This window comes from Hoplias malabaricus, chromosome 13 (genome assembly GCF_029633855.1).
Source record: "Hoplias malabaricus isolate fHopMal1 chromosome 13, fHopMal1.hap1, whole genome shotgun sequence".
In the NCBI taxonomy this organism is placed as follows: domain Eukaryota; kingdom Metazoa; phylum Chordata; class Actinopteri; order Characiformes; family Erythrinidae; genus Hoplias; species Hoplias malabaricus.
In genome coordinates, this window is record NC_089812.1 from 16453539 (window position 1) to 16475608 (window position 22070).

At 38.8% G+C, this 22070-nt stretch overlaps 1 protein-coding gene across 2 annotated transcripts in view; it reads left to right on the forward strand.

Moving 5' to 3' along the window:
- The window catches only part of LOC136664969 (serine/threonine-protein kinase 32B-like), a 45210-nt gene that overhangs the window by 11882 nt on the left and 11258 nt on the right, over positions 1 to 22070 (forward strand). For both annotated transcript variants that reach the window (XM_066642495.1, XM_066642496.1), the window contains exons 3-8: positions 1229 to 1380; positions 11136 to 11309; positions 18608 to 18645; positions 19107 to 19196; positions 20233 to 20336; positions 21861 to 21977. In XM_066642495.1, the coding sequence (XP_066498592.1) occupies positions 1229 to 1380; positions 11136 to 11309; positions 18608 to 18645; positions 19107 to 19196; positions 20233 to 20336; positions 21861 to 21977 (675 nt within the window). The remainder of the gene's footprint in view (positions 1 to 1228; positions 1381 to 11135; positions 11310 to 18607; positions 18646 to 19106; positions 19197 to 20232; positions 20337 to 21860; positions 21978 to 22070) is intronic.

The window sequence follows — 22070 nt, forward strand, 5'->3', positions numbered from 1 at the left end:
TAATCATGATCTTTTGACACATCTGATATTTACTTTATAAATGCCAATAATAAGTGTTATAGCGACCTGTCTGTGTATCTATCGACCCCCTCCCCCTCTCTGGTGCTCTCCACTGTGTCTGAGGAAGCTCTGTCCCTGAGCAGAAAGGAATGATGCAGAGAAGTGTGTGTGATATTTTTAGTGAGTGCTTTGTGCTGGGGGGTGTTTGTGTGGGGGCAGCTTGGTTCCTTCAGCAGGAAAAATCAAATCCACTCACATTTCACAGAGAAAAAACATCCCATGCATGCCTCTCTCTCTAAAATGGCTCTGTTTACTCTAATTCTAGGTCTCTGATTTAAATCTAACTAATGTAATGTATTAAATGTTGTGAATTTGATGTTGTATGGCAGCGCTTATATTACAGAAGGCTTTGATATGAAGGTGATGCTCAAATCCATCACAGCAGCCCTTAATTTTCTAAAGTTGTTCAGTTCTGATTGCAAAATCCGAGCATACAAACTTCACAGACATGTCAGGTATTTATAGATTCCATGGATAAGCTACATGGATTGTGCAAATGCATGTGTGTGTCGCCCTGCAAAGTACTGGCCCCCCTCCAGGGTGTGTTCCTACCTTGCGCCCAGTGATTTCATGTAGGCTCTGTGAGCCTGAACTGGATAAGGGTTACTGATAATGAATGAATGAATGAATGATTGAATGAATGAATGAATGAATTGGCTATTCAGAGTGTGTGAGCGCATGTGTGTGTTGCCCTGCAAAGGACTGGCCCCCCTCCAGGGTGTGTTCCTACCTTGCGACCAGTGATTTCGGGTAGGCCCTGTGAGCCTGAACTGGATAAGGGTTACCGATAGTGAATGAATGAATGAATGAATGAGTAACAGTTGAATCAGTTAAACAGGTTTCAGTTAAATAAAACTCATATTAGGAACAACCATGTATACATTTGTGTGTAATATTTTAGAATATATCAGAATATTAATAATATCAATAACCTGATACAAGTGTACAAATAAAAGATCATTTTTATAGCAGGTGAATTGAAGATTTATGGTCAGCATTATTATTAAACTTCACATTCTAACATATTTAAATTTTTCCACACAATTTAAACACAAGCTGCTCTTTACATTATGCAGGGACCAGCAGAAATGCATTCTCATGTAAAGTTGCTATTTTTATGAAGGAGAGGAGGACTGTGTTAGAAGCCACTTATTTATGTTCTGTGCAGGTGTGTATTGTGCAGAAGCAAGACACTAAGAAGATGTATGCCATGAAATACATGAACAAACACAAGTGTATCGAGAGAGACGAGGTCCGGAACGTGTTCAGAGAGCTGCAGATCATGCAGGGGCTTGAGCACCCCTTCCTTGTCAACCTGTGGTGAGTTAAAGTTCACACTCACACACACAAATGCTTGCACATGCACAAACACACACATTCACAAAGACTAGAGATGGGTACTCCAGTCTCGGACACTAATTTAGACTTGAGAATGAACTATAATTCATGACTAAACTCATGGGTTTTTCACATATGAATTTCCAGACCAGGGTCAGAACCAAGGTTTGTGCTTTTTTTTTTTTACATTTGATCCGGTAAATTTTGTTTCGACTCATTTGTTTTGACAGGATTTTAATAATCCTGACCAATATTGAAAACATGAGAAACCTCACACAAAGAACTTTTCACAGATTTTTCTGAGCTTAAACACGTTAGTCCTTAAAGCCCCACATTACACACTCTGCCTTGATTAAACACCACACACTTTTAGATCACACATTGCTCCACTGCTCCAAACCTTGCGGGAGTTTTTCGACTGTTACTTTGCGATAGCAGGCGGGAGTTTCTTGCTCACTGTGTCCGAAAACAGAAAACAGATACTTTGCATGTTTGCTGCCTTATTTTGAAATGAATGTGTTTGTCATATTAGAAACAGGCTTTAAAAGCACCAATATTTCAACACATTTGTCAGGACACTTGAACACTAACACTCCCTCACCAAAAAAATTACCACTTTGCATTCCACATACAGAGGACCACGGTGGAATAAGCCCAGCTCTGCTCAGTTTGCCATATTTCAGGCCTGACGTTAAAGTGGCGTTTCACACCTGAGAGTCAGTGTCCACCCACACTACAGGATTCTGAATCGTAAATATTGAACATGTTTCATAGTCACAGTTCACAGTCAGAGCCATGATTGCATAGGGAGTTGATCGAAGGAATAAAGACTGAATTATGGACTCCACACACTACAGAATGAAGACAATCGGGACACCTCAAAATCGGCCCAGATCATCCTGTAGTGTGGGCCAGGCTTTAGCAAGCTGACTAAGGCCCCATTCACACTGATTTGTTTTTATTTAAAAATGGAGATTTTCCTTTTTTGTGTCTTTGAAAATATCCACGTTCAGACGAATATGAAAACGGCTGCATTATCATACCAGTTCAGTAGTACCTTTTAAAGAGGGACATCAAAACACCATGACAGATGAGTCACTCCATACTCCCTACGTAGTGCACTACGCAAGTCATAAAATGACTGAATCTAGATCTTAACAGTGCATTATATATTTCAAATACGGCATCATTTAGATTTATTCATATGTGGGAATCTGAAATCTAGTGCTGTCTGTGTGTGTACAGAGTAGTTTTATGACTGATGTAATACACTAAAGAGGGAGTAAGGAGCTGTTTGAGTTTCAGGCAGAGACAGACGCGCTGTATGATGTCAGTGTTTCAGAAATTATCCGTTTTCTTTAATATGGCCTAAATAACTATACATACCTCCTGATTTCATCACCTGCCTGGACTGCGTGGGCTGCTTTCATACCAAATACAGCATGTGTGAACGCTTCCTCACACTCACATCCCAGTGACTCAACTCAGGCTCTCATACCAGAGATTCAGGCCTGGACATGGATTCACACTACAGTGATTTGACTGGGCTCAGAAGACTCATGACATTAGACACTTTTAAATCTAAACATTCCTATTATTCTGTAACAGCACTTTAGTTCTGGCACAGCTTCAATATTTTATATTCCTATTTTGTTTTATTTTATTGTTTTTAATTATTATTCTTAATGAACAGCTTTTTACGGTTCCTTTTGGTTCTGCAAAGCACTTGATATTGCCCTGTATTGTATTAAAGGTGCACTTGGGCAACTCAACTCAGAATTGCAATCAAGTGTCTTATCATTTTACTTCATGATTGCATTTGTTTCTTAGCTCTGACTTTTTCCCAGACTTGAGACTTGACTTGGACTTCCATACAGTGACTGAACACTGACTCTTACTCTGAGCCCCGACTCATGATCTGACTCAGACTCACATTTCAGTGACTTATGACACACACACACACACACACAAACACACAGGGCCACTTTGAGTGCTGCTGCAGTGTCTGTCTAATATGTGCTTAAGGGCATCGCGCTTGTTCGCTTGTTTTGTAAGAATCTGTAGAGCACATTTCACACACACACACACACACACACACACACACACACACATACACAAACACGCACTCACTCAGTTTCAACTGGACCTGAAAATAGGACAGCATATTAGAGCAGATTCATTATGCCCTCACAACCTTATATAAGAACAGCCACGTCATACTGTTTGTACAACAATTCTCTGTGTGTGTGTGGTCCTCCAGGCCTGATTCTTCTTTAAAGCATTTTCACACCAAAACATAATAACAGAGTAAAACAGTGACTAAGTTTAAAGGAGTTTTTTGTGCGTTTCCTCAGGTTGTTTCACTGTACCAAATGGGATGTGCGTGTGTGTGTGTGTGTGTGTGTGTGTGTGTGTGTGTGATTAAATGTATTTCATCTAAGTAAAAAATGAACTAATCCATAAAACATAAGTCTGTAAGTAATGTAAAAGCCTTTATCCAATTACTTACCTATTACAAGGATCTTCCTCCAAAAGTTACATAGTGCAGTTTCTGCAGTGCTGAGCCCCTAGTATGACAAATTTTCTCTATTATATCACTGATATTGAAGCTGTAATTTAAAGTAAAAATATTATAGTGTTGCTTTACACTTAGCAAATAAATATGGCATAGCATGCACACTTTCCAAGTTCCCTAGAAAAAAAACATGTTTTAAAATATTTTTATCTGACCAGAGATACCGAATATTTTGCAGACATATTTGCCACTTTAATAAACACATCAGATTTTACTTAAATTTTTTCAAATATTGGAGAGAACAAGTAAAGTAACCAGTGTCCTTAAAGGCAGTATGTGAGGGTCTGCAGTATTATGAGTTTACAAGATGCTGGTAATCTTTTTCAGAGTTCTGAGCTTGAAAGCAGTAATGCACTGCTGTGATATTAAGATAATCAACATCATCTTTTATTTAGAGCTTCTAGATGTGCAGCAAAACTACAGTAAAAAAGTAAAAAAGAGGCTCAGTCCAGTATGCTAGGCTTTATCTCTCTGCTCACAGCAAAGAATTGGTATCTGGTGGTTTTTAGACAATGGAGAAACTACGAACATTAAAATGCATGAACCGAGATGAGGATGTTGCTCTCTTTCTGTTTAATAGGTGTTTAATATTGACTCTTTTGCTGTTTCAGTTACATAATATAACATGTTACAAATGAGTTTCTGTGGTAAATCAAAAAGTGAATAAAAATTTACAGCTGGGCGGCCCAGTGGCGCAGCAGGTAGTGTCGCAGTCACACAGCTCCAGGGGCCTGAAGGTTGTGGGTTCGTTTCCCGCTCCGGGTGACTGTCTGTGAGGAGTTGGTGTGTTCTCCCCGTGTCCACGTGGGTTTCCTCCGGGTGCTCCGGTTTCCTCCCACAGTCCAAAAACACACATTGGTAGGTGGATTGGCGACTCAAAAGTGTCCGTAGGTGTGAGTGAACGTGTGTGTGTCTGTGTTGCCCTGTGAAGGACTGGCGCCCCCTCCAGGGTGTGTTCCTGCCTTGAGCTCAATGATTACAGGTAGGCTCGGGACCCACCGCGACACTGAACTGGATAAGCGGTTACAGATAATGAATGAATGAATGAATGAAATTTACAGCCACAAACAACAGTCATTTTCTTCCTCAAACACACCATTACACCTTATAAGACACTGAGTTGCTGAAGGTAAACAAACAATAGGGAACAGTGTTTCTTGACAATCAACATTTAAATGATCAGAACCAGTAATTATTATAATTTGATTAAGAAGGGTAAGTGTAATTTGAACTGTATTTTAAGTTGAGTGCTGTAATTAAAATAGTAGGAGCTTGTTTTATTTTATTATTTGATTCATTCTTTTATTGTAAATGTGACTGAAAAAAAAATTAGTTTCTGAGAAGAAAAAAAGTCCATTTCATTTCCACAAGGGAGAGGATACAAACCACACACGTCCATTAAAGCAGCTCAGGAAACCATCATGTCACTGTAACCTCAGACTGTTCATCTGCTTACTCTAATACACACACACACACACACACACACATGCACACAAACCACACACACTGTGTGTCCATTAAAGGAAGCAGGCCCATCATGCTCACTGCTGGCTGGAGTGTTTTGGTCATGTGTTGCTATGGCAGCATCCCCGAGGGTCCAGCCGAGCACATCAGCTCCGATCATCCAGCCCCTCTCATCTCTAAGTTACACGATGAGGGGATGACAACATGAGAAATTAGTAAGTGTAAAGATGAAAGTATGAGAATCTAAGCAGAGATGAGATGACAGAAGTACGGTAGAATAAGTGTTTACAGGCTCCAAAGAATTACAGGGTGAAATGAGATGAAATAAAGAGATGAATGAATGAAGGGGCAAAGAATGTGTGCTAAGACAAACGAAAGAAAGAAGGGGATGTTAAGATGAGAGGGTAAATGGGTTGAAAAACTGGGGGATGGATGATGAGTGAGTAGGATGGGTGAATATATGAAGGGATTAAAAAAGAATCAGATTATGAGTGTTAAGGTGATCAGGGTGTTAAAAGGAGGAATAAATGGATTTTTCAAGGCATGAGGGGATGCGATGTTAAAAATGAGTCGATGAGGAAGGGAGAGAAAAGAAGGGATGAGAAAATAAGATAAAAGGATGTAAGGAGTGAATGAAGAAATGAAAGAATGAGAGTACAGAAGATAAAATGAGATGGCAAGGGAAAAGAGAATGAAGTGCTGAGAGGATTCAAGGATGAAAGGTTGAGAGTGAGAAAATACTGGAGTGAAGGAGTAAAAGAATGAGTGTATGAGTAAAAGATGATGAGTGTTGAAGTGATGGAACAGAGAATGCAGGGATGAGGTTATGAAGGGAGTAAAGAGTTGTTTTAGAGAGATTTAGGGGAAAATAGGATGCAGTGTTGAAAGGAATAAAATGATGAGGGAATAAGAGGAAAAGTAATTGAAAGGTTGAGTCACTCAAAAAATGATTTTTTCAAAAATCTGTTCTGAGATTCAGGAACATCCTCTCCATCCAGTAATGTTGCAAAAAATACACAGTAGGAATTTGAAACTGCAACGTCTACATCAATTTCATCAATGTCTAAATTTAAACTAAACCTCCAGATGCCTAGCATACCGGACCGAGACCCTTTGTTTTTTACCTATATATAGACACACTGTGGGAGAAACCTAGATCTAGTGCACATCTAGTGCAGTGTGTAACACTGCTGGTTAAAATGGAGTGTTTTTTAAAAGTTGTATAAATATAACATTTCATTCATTCATTATCTGTAACCGCTTATCCAGTTCAGGGTTGTGGTGGGTCCAGAGCCTACCTGGAATCATTGGCTGCAAGGCAGCAATACACCCTGGAGGTGGCACCAGTCCTTCACATGGCATAAATATAACATTCAAATTTTTATTATTGTATCAATGTGAAATATATTTTCCTTGTGAATTCTTTAGATATAAATATACTTCAGAATATTTATTGTTCTTGAGTTCTATATTTATATTGAGTTCCATGGTTCATAATTAATCTACTCCCATGTTTCACATACAGAAGTCGTATATCTGTTGCAGTTTCAGTAAGGGAGGATGCTCCATTTGAGTCATGCGAAAGGTTCAGTGATAAATATAGATCTAATTTTTCACTCTTGTATAAAATAATTAGCAGTAAAAGTAGATTTAGTCAGGGATCTAACATTTAGAAATTCCATTCTGTTCTTAAACACTCATTCATCACTGATATTGATAAGGTTAGACAATGTTCTTTCTTTATAATTGTTAAAAATGCTTGATTTTGGATGTGCTTGATCATGAATGTGCCCAGGAGGAGGAGAAGGAGAGTAACATTTTGTTTGGTGTACCTTTGGTTTTATTGTAATTTGCCCCATCTTTTTTTCCAATCGGTGTATGAAACTCTGTTTGCAGACACTGCCTTTATTACTTTGCCCTGTCCTTCTGATAATTCCTTTGTTTGGTTTTCCAACTTTTATACCTGCCATTTCTTTTGGAGATTTTGCTTTTCTATTTTAGTGTCACATCTGTCCGCACAGCCCCCACCCCTTATTTAAAAAATCTCTTCAAGGCAGCACACCTACACATGTACACATAGGATACTATAAAGCAAAATATTACACAATACTATTATACAGATTTACCACTAGTTACCATTAAAAAACACTGTATTTAAGTTTGTTATTGTGACATTTTATTTATTGTTCCCTGCAGGTCTTCTTGGCCAATATAAATGTTTTATGTAAGCATCATGATGATTTTATGATCCAGAGCAGACCTCCATCTTCCTCCTCGTCCTGAGGGGCATAATGCATTAGGGTGCATGTGTGTGAGAGAGAAAGAGAGTGCAAGACTGTGATTTTGTGTTCCTGGATCCTGTACTGGAAACGCTAATTCACTTATATCTAGCAGATGGAAACACTCATCCACACTGTACAGCAGACTCATAAATCCATGCTCTCTAAGGCCAAAGGTTTTTGGACACCTGCACATTCAGCAGTTCCTCAGAAATTAAGCGTACTAATACACTCTCAGAGAAACTGTCACTGTGGTGGTACCCTCAAGGGAAAATATTCTGCATCTTTTATTAGGGAATATAACTGTACCATTTTCTATATTAATTGTAGATTTTAAATTTGTGTCGATTTCATTCGCCCCTTTTCATCTCTAGGACTTATATTATGTTCTTTAATTGTACACAGTTCTGTAATGATAGATTACAGATATCCCCCCCTCATCATCTGGAGAAGAGAATGCAATGAACCTTTAGGGAATACAACTGGACTTTAACACCACTGCTGTACCTTTAAAGGGACATTACACTGTTTGTACATTTAGTGACAATTTAGTACATTTTGTATACATAGCTATTCCTTTTACAGTTGCTGTAAGCAAAATATCAGAATCAGCTTCTTTCGCCAAGTATGTTTACACATGCAAGGAATTTGTTGCCAACTGCTGGCAACTCTCTACAGTATAGACATATAAATAGGAAAAAGTTACATTTAAGATATAATTTAAAATATTACACTTATGATGCAGTATGGCAATACTGTGACAGCATGTAAGTAACAGAAGAAGTTACAGGACCATAATGGTGTATCGCATAAATTCTGTTAGTGTTAAAGTGTTAAACTGGAAGTGGGTATGATGAATGTAATACAGGTCAGTTATTTAAGAGAGTGATGTGGAAAATTTGCTGTTCTCTTGTCTGTTAGTTTTGGTGTGCAGGATTTTATAACGCCTGCCAGAGGAAAGCTGAAATGTTATATGCCTAATGTGCCAGAAACCACACACACACTCTAGGGCAGCTTTTAAGAGTTTTAAAATCAAATCTATGTGTTTAACCAGAGAAGGACAGTCCCCACGAGTCTCAGTTCCTCCCGAGGCTTTTCCTTTAGCGTCGAGGGAGACTTTTTCTGCTACAGATACCTTTGGCTCCTCACCTAGGGTTTTTAATTTTGCTTTGGTTTTAATTTTTAATATCTATAGCTGCTTTGTGACACTTGAGCTTGTAAAAACTACTTATTCAGTAGGAGCTTGTCTCCTCTTTACTACATAAACAATCCCTACACTTCTGGGCAGGCTTTAAACTAGATGTTGGAATGTTTATCTGTGAGAATTTGATGGCATTCAGCAACAATAGTGAGGTTACATAGCAATGTTGGATAATGAGTTAAGGCTCATAAATTCTACACAAAGTCATCCCAAAAGATCCTCAACTCCAAAGAATGTATGCTGAATTTATGCTGCTCTCATGCAGTGTTTCAAAACACTGCTTTAACAGACACCTGCATCTCTGAAAGCCTTTTTAATTAACCAGTAACTCGAATCAGGTATTTTGGCAGAAATGAAAGAAATAAATGTGCAAGACAGAGTGCCTCCAGAACCAGGGCTGAGAAACACTGCTTCAGTGAATGTGGCAATGAACATGGAGATCCTCTCCGTACATGCTGCTACTCCAGGGCATCCTACTGCACTGAAGACTCTTTTCTATACAGAGTATACAAGCTGTTGAATGTTGTGCACCTTAAATTAGGATGTACAGATTAAAGAGTTTTATTTTTTATAAACTCAGCTACAAATCTTACAGTTTATTTAGTGAGAGCTCAGAATGCAGAAAGAAGGGATTCCCATCTCGCCCAACACTCTATAGCTCACAGCTTATGACAGGCAGCTTATGTCCCTGCTTTATTCAAGAGTAATTTAGCACAAAGCAACAACAATAATAATAATAATAATAAATTACATTTCCTTCCTCATAATGACCATAGTGTGTCATGAACTTCTTATCCAGCTCTCAACCCACTAATAGGGCTATTTTTGTCCTGAATCAAGCCAAGTCTGGATCCAGATTGGATTAGTTTGACAGATCCCACATTTTTTCCATAAAATATGAGGCACAGGTCTGTTATGTAAGGCAGAGCACAGACACAAAACCCCAGACACACTTTTAAGGGTTTTCACTTAAAAAAAAAAGCTTGGAGAGGAAAAAAAACATGAATGCAGGCAACTCTCCAAATGGAACAAGCGATGAAGCCAAGGCTGTCCCTGATACGCTGACAGGAACGGAGTCCATGGGTGACAGAGCTGCAGTGCAGACTCAGGAGCAGGTTTGATGAAGACAGGGGTGACAACAGCCACCGGCAAAGGCAGAAATCTGAGTAGGGTGACAAGAGTACACACCCCCTTTCTGGACAAATCAGAGACTTGTCCCACGTTGTAATCACTGTGAACAAAACTGTAATTTCAAATTATTTATAGTAATATGTATTGACAAAATTATAGATGCAAGAAATTTGGTTTTAGGTTTTGAAGGATTGTGTCCCCCCCTCCATCTGCCTCAAAGTGGCTTATTCCACTGCCTTTACTACCATCATCAGAGTTGCCAGGTCCATATAACTCACTCAAGCGTTGTTGTTTAACAAAATGCTTCACAAGGGGGCACTGTTCAGCACTTTGTATATATGATACAGTGTGTTTTTACTTCAAAAATAAATAAAATATATTGTATGCGTTTAATAAATGATTTTATACTGTTAAAACTGTGGTTGGTTTTCTACAAGATCCTGGAAACGCCATTAAGATCAGTCTGGAGCCACAGAGACAGCTTTGTAAGCCTTACATTTTATTGTTAATTATTCCCACTCAAAAAAAAAAATATTAAGAAGGTACAGTGTGTGTGTGTGTGTGTGTGTGTGTGTGTGTGTGTTTCTTTACTTTAATTTTCCACATATATGCAGGTTTACAAAGGTTTATGAGGATTTATTCGTCTATCCAGTCATCCAAACACCTCTTATAATTAGAATTAAGCTTTCCCTCAATCATAATTACTTGTGACTCTCTGGAGCAGCTGCATATAAGCATAAGGTCACAATACTCAATGTCAGAGCTTGAGGAGCACAGCCCCAGTACTGGGTTGTGCAGCAGTTCAATTACCATCTAGTTTCTCTGGGATGAGTTGTAAGGGTTTTTCTCATTAAGGTGGCTGAATGCAATCAAATCCTAACAGAAATGTTCCATCATCTTTTGTAAAGCCTTCCTAGAAGAGTAGGGTAGTTATTACAGCAATAACTGGGGAAGACTGTCAAACAATACCAATAATTAAAACCAATTAATACCTTTGATTTAAACAAGTGATGTTGGATGAGCAGGACTTAGTCTCTCTCTCTCTCTCTCTCTCTCTCTCTCTCTCTCTCTCTCTCACTCTCTGTAGGTACTCATTTCAGGATGAAGAGGACATGTTCATGGTGGTGGATCTGTTGTTAGGAGGGGACCTTCGCTACCACCTGCGTCAGAACATCCATTTTAAAGAGGAAACAGTGAAGCTGTACATCTGTGAACTGGCCCTTGCTCTCAATTACTTACAATCCTGCCACATCATACACAGGTGAGGGTGACATCACATCACACAGTTACTCTAAACACGGACACCGTTGCTCTCCAAGGAAAAAACAGTATCTCAGTGTTTGTGGATGTTTAGTTTACTACATCATTTGAACACAGCCGCTGTCCCTCACACTGTGTAAGAATTTCATGATGAACCAAAAGAAATGCTCCAAAATGACTTGGAGTAAAATTGAACGCGATTGAAATTTATTAAGTTTTTTAATAAAGTTACTATTTTGAAGATACATGTTTTTCTTTGGATCATAACAATATACACAACATGGTCCAAAGTTTATAGACACTTTTTAGCCATAATTTATTGTAAAATAAAAGGTTTTTTTTTCTGTTGTAGTTTACAAAATCAGATGTTCCCATTAGAGACTGGGTTTAAAACTACACCAGATACATTTCAGGGGGAGCTGGGAGTGGAAAAATAACCAGGGACCAAACAGAGAGTAGAGTCCAGTAGAGTGCAATAGACACAAGTAGAAACCAGTAGAAGACCAGCAGAAACCAGCAGAAGACCTGTAAAGACCAGTAGAGTCAAGTAGTGTCCACTAGAGACCGGTAGAGTCAGGTAAAGTTCAAGTAGAGAACAGTAGAGCCCAGTAGAGTCCATTAGAGTGCAGTAGAGACAAGCAGAGTCTATTAGAGTCCAGTAGAGACAAGTAGAAGATGAGTAGAGACCAGAGAAATCAAGTAGAGACCAGTAGAGACAAGCAGAAACCAATAAAGTCCAGCAGAGGAACATAGAGTCCATTAGAGTGCAGCAGAGGCAAGCAGAGTCCAGTAGATATTATTAGAAGGCCACTAGAGACAAGTTGCAGATCAGAAGAATTGAGTAGAGACAAGTAGAAACCAGTAAAGACCAGTAGAGACAAATATAGGACCAGTAAACTCAAGTAGAGTCTAGTACAGACAATTAGAGGCCAATAGAGATAAGCAGAAACCGAAGTTGCAACTACAGACATTTTCTCTGGTTTTGCACTGTTCTCTGCTCATTATGGCTGGTTTCCCCATTTCCCTGCTCCTGGTTTGCCTCTGTTTTCTCATGTGGCTGCTCTGGTCTCAGGTCTGTTTCAAGCAGTTTAACTCCACCTTTGCTTGTGGGATCAGTGCTGTGATTGGAGATACTCTGAAATGGGGCAATATAATGTTAACTTCTGCGCAGCACGATATTTATCCCTCATTTGCTGCAGTGTTTCTTAGCCCCAAGTCCCTGTCCTGCACATTTATTGCTTTCTCTTTTCCCAACACATCTGACTCAACTAATCTGTTAATTAACAAGCTTTTCAGAGCTGCAGTATGAGTGTTAAAGCAGGGAAGCCACTACTAAAACATGCAGATGAGGGTACTTCCACGACCAGGGCTGAGAAACACTGGTTTACTGAATTAGACAAACTAAAAAAAAAAAAAATTACTGGATGGATTGTTTCACATTTTGTGGGTTGATAGGATCCAGATCTTAAAATTAATGTCCTAATGGAATTAGAATTTGAATTAGAATATCATCAAAAAGTTGATTTATTTCAATATTTGAATTCAAATATTAAACTCATATTATATAGATTCATTACAAACCTATAGATCTACTTCAAGTGTTTTATGGCTTACAGACAGTGAAGCCCCAAAAGTCATTATCTTTAACTTTCCTAAGCCTTTAAAATGGTCCCTTAGTCTAGTTCAGGCTATACAATCTTGTATGAGATTGTATGAGAGACACGAGACCCAACAATACAGACGAGCTAAAGGCCGATATCAAAGCAACCGATGCTTCCATAACACCTCAGCAATGCCACAGGCTTATTGCCTCCATGTCATGCCTTTTTTAAAATTGATCTTATATAATCAAATTTACTGAGATAATGACTTTTGGCTTTTCATTTTCTGTAAACCATTATCATCAACATTAAAATAAATAAACACTTGAAATAGATCACTCTGTTTGTATTAAATCTACAGGGGTTGGACAATGAAACTGAAACACCTGTCATTTTAGTGTGGGAGGTTTCATGGCTAAATTGGACCAGCCTGGTGGCCAATCTTCATTAAATGCACATTGCACCAGTAAGAGCAGAGTGTGAGGGTTCAATTAGCAGAGGGTAAGAGCACAGTTTTGCTCAAAATATTGCAATGCACACAACATTATGGGTGACATACCAAAAGAGGACAAATTGTTGGTGCACGTCTTGCTGGCACATCTGTGACCAAGACAGCAAGTCTTTGTGATGTATCAAGACCCACAGTATCCAGGGTAATGTCAGCATACCACCAAGAAGGACAAAACACATCCAACAGGATTAACTGTGGATGCAAGAGGAAGCTGTCTGACAGGGATGTTCGGGTGCTAACACGGATTGTATCCAAAAAACATAAAACCACAGCTGCCCAAATCATGGCAGAATTAAATGTGCACCTCAACTCTCCTGTTTCCACCAGAACTGTCGGAGCTCCACAGGGTCAATATACACGGCCGGGCTGCTATAGCCAAATCTTTGGTCACTCATGCCAATGTCAAACGTCAGTTTCAATGGTGCAAGGAGCGCAAATCTTGGGCTGTGGACAATGTGAAACATGTATTGTTCTCTGATGAGTCCACCTTTACTGTTTTCCCCACATCCAGGAGAGTTATGGTGTGTAGAAGCCCCAAAGAAGCGTAGCACCCAGACTGTTGCATGCCCAGAGTAAAGCATGGGGGTGGATCAGTGATGGTTTGGGCTGCCATATCATGGCATTCCCTTGGCCCAATACTTGTGCTAGATGGGCGTGTCACTGCCAAGGACTACCGAATCATTCTGGAGGACCATGTGCATCCAATGGTTCAAACATTGTATCCTGAAGGTGGTGCCATGTATCAGGATGACAGTGCACCAATACACACAGCAAGACTGGTGAAAGATTGGTTTGATGGACATGAAAGTGAAGTTGAACATCTCTCATGGCCTGCACAGTCACCAGATCTAAATATTATTGAGCCACTTTGGGGTGTTTTGGAGGAGCGAGTCAGGAAACATTTTCCTCCACCAGCATCACGTAGAGACCTGGCCACTATCCTGCAAGACGAATGGCTTAAAATCCCTCTGACCACTGTGCAGGACTTGTATATGTCATTCCCAAGATGAATTGACGCTGTATTGGTGGAAAAGGAGGCCCTACACCATACTAATAAATTATTGTGGTCTTAAACCAGGTGTTTCAGTTTCATTGTCCAACCCCTGTATATTATATGAGTTATACTTTTTGAACTGAATTACTGAAATAAATTAACATTTTGTAGATACTTTAATTTATTGAAATGCACCTGTACATTCCCTTTAAATCAGAGTTAGGGTTAGATAATTGATTACATTAACATTAAATACAATTTATTTTACAAGTCATGTGTCTGAGCTTTATCACGTGTACACTGGAGCTGTGCTCCAATGCTTAGGACAATATAATAAACAAGACATTGCGAAAACTATTTAGTAGTATCCAGTGGTGGACAGTAACGAAGTAAATGTAATAACTTGTTACTGTACTTAAATATTTTTTTTATGTATCTGTACCTTTCTGAAGTATGTTAGGCTACTTTTTACTTTAACTCCACTACATTTCAAACTTAAATATCCTACTTTTTACTACACTACATTATGAAAATCTGCCATTCCTCGTAACAAATATCCCGGCTCTGCACAGCTCACCACGCGGCACTGTTGCCAGGAGATGTATGGATACAGTTTCTCTTCCTAAATCCAAGTAATAAGAGAGGCAGACTTTTTATTTTAACTGTTGTGCATATTTGAGACTGTAAGTGATCTCTTATTTCGGTACTTAGAACCGTTGTGGATTAACTATATGATTTGTCCCGTTTAGACAGAGTCAACAGTGAGTACTATTCATTCATATTACATGGTTTATGGATCTGTAGATGTCATTAATCACTCCAAACCAATGGTAAGAATCAGTTACATGTTTATTTAAGACTTTTTAACAATTAACAGTGTAAATTAACACAAAACATGAAGCGAGGTCAAAACCAGAAATGTTCCAAAACCTGAAAATCAGTACAGCGTGATAAACAAGTCCAAAAGGCAAATACAAAATACAAAACCGAGTATCAGTCAAAAAGTCAGAAAAACTAACAACATATTTAAGAGACAGATGGTTTAGAATTGCAGAAATAGCTCAAACAAAAGGCCTACTTTGCAACTATGAAGACAAAACAGAGAGCTTTAAGGAACTCTATGTAATATTTTTAACTCTAAAATTAGAACTTCAAAATTAATGTGATGTTTCAATGACCTGTAATAGAGAATAGAGCCTCTGTCAATGCTAATCATGGCTCAGCACTGCAGAAACTGCATATTTGGAGGAGGGTAGATGTTTTTCCCATGTGTTCCCGCTCCTCGTTGCACGTTTTTTTTTTCCTGTGACGTCCAAACCAATGTCTGAGGTAATCTCTGCTGGAATCTGCTGCTGTCTGCAGTCTCTGTAGTGTGGAGGAGTTCATATTTTTAGACTTCCTCAGTTCAATTTGATCCATGTTTGTCTGACTGCGGACTAATCAGTCATTGCGGTCTGCGTCAATGTGTTATATTTCTGAAGAGGTACACATCAAGCTACGGCATAGAATTAGGTTCAGTGTGTGCTCTAAGGCATAGGTTCAACTCAGAATCTTAAATTGGACTTAAAACCCAGGAGACAACGGCCTCTGTTGATTTGGAGGGGAAACACCTTGGGTGTATTTGACAATTGATGCAACATTTAGTGTTAGAGGAAACAATGACATTCTATTAAAAGGCTGGTGAACCAAGAGTGACACGAGAGTCTTTTCACCTACAATGCGTTAACTAAGCATGAGTTTTGTTACAAAAATGATAATAGGACATTAGAACCATAATAAATCATGGTACTTTTACTTTCGATACATTTGAGGGTAAATACTTTTTTATTTTACTCAAGTGGAGATCTAAATCGAGGACTTCTACATTTACTGGAGTAATATTTTACATTGAGTATCTGTACTCTAAGTCAAGTACATGGTTTGTGTACTTTGTCCACCACTGGTGGTTTCTTATTTTGCATCCCAGTTGAAATATAAATGTTTAAAATTGAAGTTGGAGTGTTTAATCGGACACAAACTGACTGCAGTTTTTAAATTTTCTCAAAGTATAAAGGTTGGACAGGAGGCTGATTTGAGGACAGTGAGTGTGCTGTTGGTCACTCAGTACTCACAGCAACTGAAGCTCAGTGTGTGTTCTGCTCTGATGGAGACAGACTTAGTCTGAATGTGTCCGCATGAACAAAACAAAGTGAAAAGGTACAGAATGACATCATAAAGTAATTTAAAATCTGAATGGAACTGACTGTCTCTTATTCATCTACTCTCCATTTGCCCTGTGCTTTATTTGTCACGGTTCAGAGAAATGTTTCGTCCCTGTTTGACCAACACTTAGCAGTGAACACACAAACACACACACAGAGAGCAGTGGGCAGCCATTCACAGCACCTGGTGAGCGGTGGGGGGTAGGTGCCTTGCTCAAGGGCCCCTCAGCCATGTTTGTTTAGGGAGGAGACAGTGCTGATCCTTCACACCTATTGCCCCCAGTTTTCGTACCAGGTGTGGGGAATAAACCAGGGACCTTCATACATATTAGGCCATGGCGGCCTACTGTTCCCTTAACCCTCAGGAGTCACCAGATCACGTCATCCCTGGACTGGTTCAAATGAGGCGCGTGAAGCCGAGCATTGCCACTAATTTCTTTAAAAAAAAACAAGCTTTACGCTCTGTGTTAGACAAAGACAAAGGATATATGAAGTAGAAATTGAAATAATTTAAATTTGATTTAAAAACAGGCTCATGCACAAGTAAGTGTGCAAAACAGGACAGGAGCTGTGTTTATTTTGTTATCTTCAACATTTTTTGTCTTTTTAAAAACACAAAAATTTGGAATGTACGGATTCTTTCATACAAGCTGAATACAGTAAGAGGGTTAAAGACATCATCTTTAACCCTCCATTCAACTTGACAGAAAGCAAATCAAAGTACATTTAGCATTTAAAGGAACACTAGGTAAGATTTGGTATTATTGCTCCTGGGCTCCCCCTACAGCTGCAGGGTGTAATTCACTTTTATTGCGCTGTCCTGAAATAAAGGAGAATCGAGAGTGAAGTGGGTATGGTTTCCCAAACACAATTTACATAGTACAGTTTCTTCAGTGCTGATCCCAGAGTAACAAAGACAGAGGCTCTTCTCCCTATTACAGATCAGTGGAGGTTTATACAAAGTCATGTATTGTTAAAACTTCAGAGCTTGTTTTCAAATGATAAATAAATAAGATATTGATAATATTGCAATCTGTATTATCCACAGCGAAGTGATAATTTTCGATATCATCTCAATAATAATTGATCCCTTCATTACAAATGTCTATCATGCCTTTAAACCCAACAGGGAATATAGTCAGATAAGCAGGGGAAGGTTTATTATAAAAAAAATGTGCTGCTTTAATTAGCGTCTGTAGCTAATTAAAGAGATGCAGATGAGATGTCAGTCTAGGAGAGGAGCTAAATCATCTTCTTAAGGCTCAGGAGTGTGTGTGTGTGTGTGTAAGATTAAGAGAGAGAGTTGATTTTTATAGAGGAAACTGTGGAAGATGAATGAGTGAAGCTGATTGCTCGTTAGAGAGGATGTGTGTGCACCCTGAACATTTGATCTGGGGTAATTGTGTTATCCAAATCTGATGAGTGTAATCACTCAGCATGTGTGTGTGTGTGTACTTCTCACGTCTCTAAAAGCTCTATCCATTTTTAAAAGTAAAAGTGTTCTGAATGGCTAAAGCTTTAACATTTAGTAACACTGATGGCTACTATAGATTCTGTAAATTAAATATGACCCTGTAGTCCTGCAAGTTTAAGCTCATCTGCTCACAAACTGTCTTACTATGATGAAGTCAAACCTTCATTGACTGTAATAATGACATAATGTGCAATTATTTGTCATTATACAATGTAAAATAAAATGTGTCCTCCGCATTTGACCCATCTGTGGCAGTGTACACACACACACACCCAGAGCAGGGTGGGGCAGCCATCCCTGGCGCCTGGGGAGCAGCCGAACCCACAACTGCTCCCCGGGCACCGGGAATGGCTGCCTCCCACCTTGGGGGTGTGTGCACAGACCCTAGTGCACTAGTGCTAAATCAATGAGCAGCAGACTAACAAAAGCAGCAACCAAGCAGAACGCTCCAGTAAGAATGAGGTTAGTCTGACGTTGTGAATGTGTTTTAATCTTCACACTCTGTTCTTTTTCTGCAGGGACATAAAACCAGATAATATTCTACTGGATGAGCACGGTAAGGCTGACATTACATGGAAATATATAATAATCAACTAAAATAAACAGTGGAAAAATGATGGATGGATGAATGCAAAGTTGAATACGATAGGTTCCATTAGCATTAAATAAAATAAAACTGATAAACAACCTGATTATTTAGCTTAGACTATTCTGACAGGTTACTTTGACATCTTACTCTTATTTTAACATTTAAGATGATTATGATCTGAGGGTATAATAAAATTTCAGTGTAGTTAAAATCTGTATGTTTGGTTAGAATAATGTTCATGTTAGCATGATCTGAAAATAAAGAATAATATAAATATCATAATTATATTCTTTATTAGTTTTTGTTCATTAAAAGCCATCTGAGGCATTATTAGCTTCGGCAAAACATAAATGTGTTCTTTTTGTCTTTACATTTTACTATCTAATAGATGTGTGTGTGTGTGTGTGTGTGTGTGTGTGTGATAACAGGTCATGTCCATATTACAGACTTCAACATCGCTACAGTATTAAAGGACACAGAGAAGGCCACATCTATGACAGGAACTAAACCCTATATGGGTAAATCATAACATTTAAATGTTATTAATACTTAAAAAAAACAATGCTGTTTTTTTATTATTCTCATCAGTTTCTACACTGAAATACTGTGAATTATAAAAAATATGCAAAATATAAATAAAAAATATGTATCTCAATGTTTGTGGATGTTTAGTTTACTACATCATTTGAACAGAGTATCTGTCTTTCACACTGTGAAAATTTTATTTATATATCTTATGTATTATATTACATTTATATCATAATATATATGCTACTTATATAGAATATTGTTGCTGTCCAATGAAAAACATGTATCTCCAAAACTAACTTCACAGGAGAAGGGAAAAACCTACTTAATATTCAATGGAAGTCAATGTTAAGATCATATTCAGCTTTGCTATTGGTCCATCATGAAATTTTCACACAGTGTGAAAGATAGCTGCGGTGTTCAAATGATGTAGTAAACTAAACATCCACAAACACGGAAATACATGTATTAGATTGGACAGTGACGATATATAGGTTGCTAACAATGCCTATATAGTTATAAAATCTTTTTACATTGACTTCCATTGAAAGTTTTTTCTTTCTTCTGTAAAATTACTATTTTGGAGATACATATTCTTCTTTGGGGGCGGCACGGTGGCGCAGCCACACAGCTCCAGGGGCCTGGAGGTTGTGGGTTCGATTCCCGCTCCGGGTGACTGTCTGTGAGGAGTTGATGTGTTCTCCCCGTGTCCGCGTGGGTTTCCTCCGGGTGCTCCGGTTTCCTCAGTCCAAAAACACACGTTGCAGGTGGATTGGCGACTCGAAAGTGTCCGTATGTGTCTGTGTTGCCCTGTGAAGGACTGGTGTCCCCTCCAGGGTGTATTCCCGCCTTGCGCCCGATGATTCCAGGTAGGCTCTGGACCCCCCGCGACCCTAAATTGGATAAGCGGTTACAGATTATGGATGGATGTATGGATATTCTTCTTTGGACAGTGATATGAAGGACTTTTCCATTCTATACCTAAAGTGTTTAAAGAAAACATTCTCTCCGTTTTATCATTAATAGCGCCAGAGATGTTCCGTTCCTTCGTGGAAGGTGGTCCAGGTTATTCGTACCCTGTCGACTGGTGGGCCCTGGGTGTCACAGCTTATGAACTATTGCGAGGATGGGTAGGTTCTCACTCAAAATGTTATCACTTCAAGTACAGAAGCAATAGAGGTGCTCCATGTGCTGTTTCCAACTATATGTGCTATTCTCTAATGTGCAAAAACCATGTTTTTAAATCAGGCCAGACCCAACAATGGCAAAACACTAAAAGAACAGAATGTAAGTTTGGTATTTTTGGTCCTGTTTCCCCTATAGTTGCAGAGTGTTATTTTTTACAGCACTTTTCAGCACTGTCCTGAAATGACCAGGGAAGGGGGGAGTGTCATGACCGGACAGAGAGCTGACACTTGCAGATCACCGTAAAAAAGTGTTTATTTACACAAGTCTGAAAGAGAAGTCAAAAACAAGTGGGGGTCAAACATAGGGAGCAAACAGTACCTTAGGGAGGTACCAATAAGCGTAGTCATGAAACAGGCAGAGTCCAAAACCAGAGAAGATCAACAATTCCAAAGGGAAGAGGCAAGAGACGTAAACCATAAAGACAAGCAAAGGGTAGGCAACAAGATATCAGGACAGACAGGCTTCGATAGAACTCTTTGTATGCTAGGAAGAACCATGGCAATACTCTGCAAGGACTAGGTAGTGAATGAGATTTATATAAAGGAGCAAACAGGTGTGCATGATTAGAACTCTGGTGAATGAGACTGGTGTAGTGTCATGTGATCATCTGGTGCATTCTGAGATATGGAGTCTTGAGAAGCAGGCGTGACAGGGAGTGAGGTGGGGATGGTATCCTACCCTCCTCCAAAAGTTACATAGTGCAGTTTCTGCAGTGGTGAGTCCAGAGTAGCAAAAACTATTACAGCTTAGTAGAGCATCACAATGATTTTGATGCTATAATTTTAAGGAAAAATTCTACCTTGTGTTGATTTAACCTTTCGGTTAGCAAGAATTAAACAAAAAGATAAAGTGTTAGAAACCTCTAATACAGATTGCAGATACATTTTACAGAGGGGGTCATTATATTTTCACTCAGTTTCACTCAATGAAGATGTTGGGCTGAATGAAGTGTCTTTGGTAGACTCAGGAAACTGTCGCTCCTGTTTCCTGTTTACTAGAGCAGTGCATGACACAATATTTAAAAAATTACAACTGTCTGGCACTGATTGATTTAGCTTTATGCTATATTTGTGTTACTAGTTATATATGCACCTAATAATTTTATTTATATTGCAATTGCCACTAGTAAACAAAGTGAAGCAGAATTTAACCTTGTATATATAGAATGTAGATTACAATTGTAGAATTTATTTTAATGTTCCTATGATTGAATTCATATTGCACTCTACCTCATTGCATTTTAATCTCTATTTTGATATTCTTTTTATGTTTTACCATAAACTGTTTTAAAATCTTTAAATTTATTTTAAATTCCATATTTGAGTTTTTAATTGAATTTTTGTTTCTTATAATTTGTATTCAGAAGTGTGTTGCATTTTGAGACACATAGGCAATGCAGAGATAACTCTCTCTGTCTCTGTCTCTCTCTCTCTCTCTCTCTCTCTCTCTCTCTCTCTCTCTCTTAGCGGCCATATGATATCCACTCCAGCACAGCAGTGGATGATGTCCTGAACATTTTCCGTGGTGACCGTGTGCGCTACTCGTCCACCTGGTCCAAAGGCTTGGTGTCTCTACTTCGCAGGGTGAGGAGCGTCATGGGTATTTTTAGTTACTGATACAGGGACTGATGGTTACATCTACATTAGGTGTTTATTCACTGCTACACTTGGTGTTAA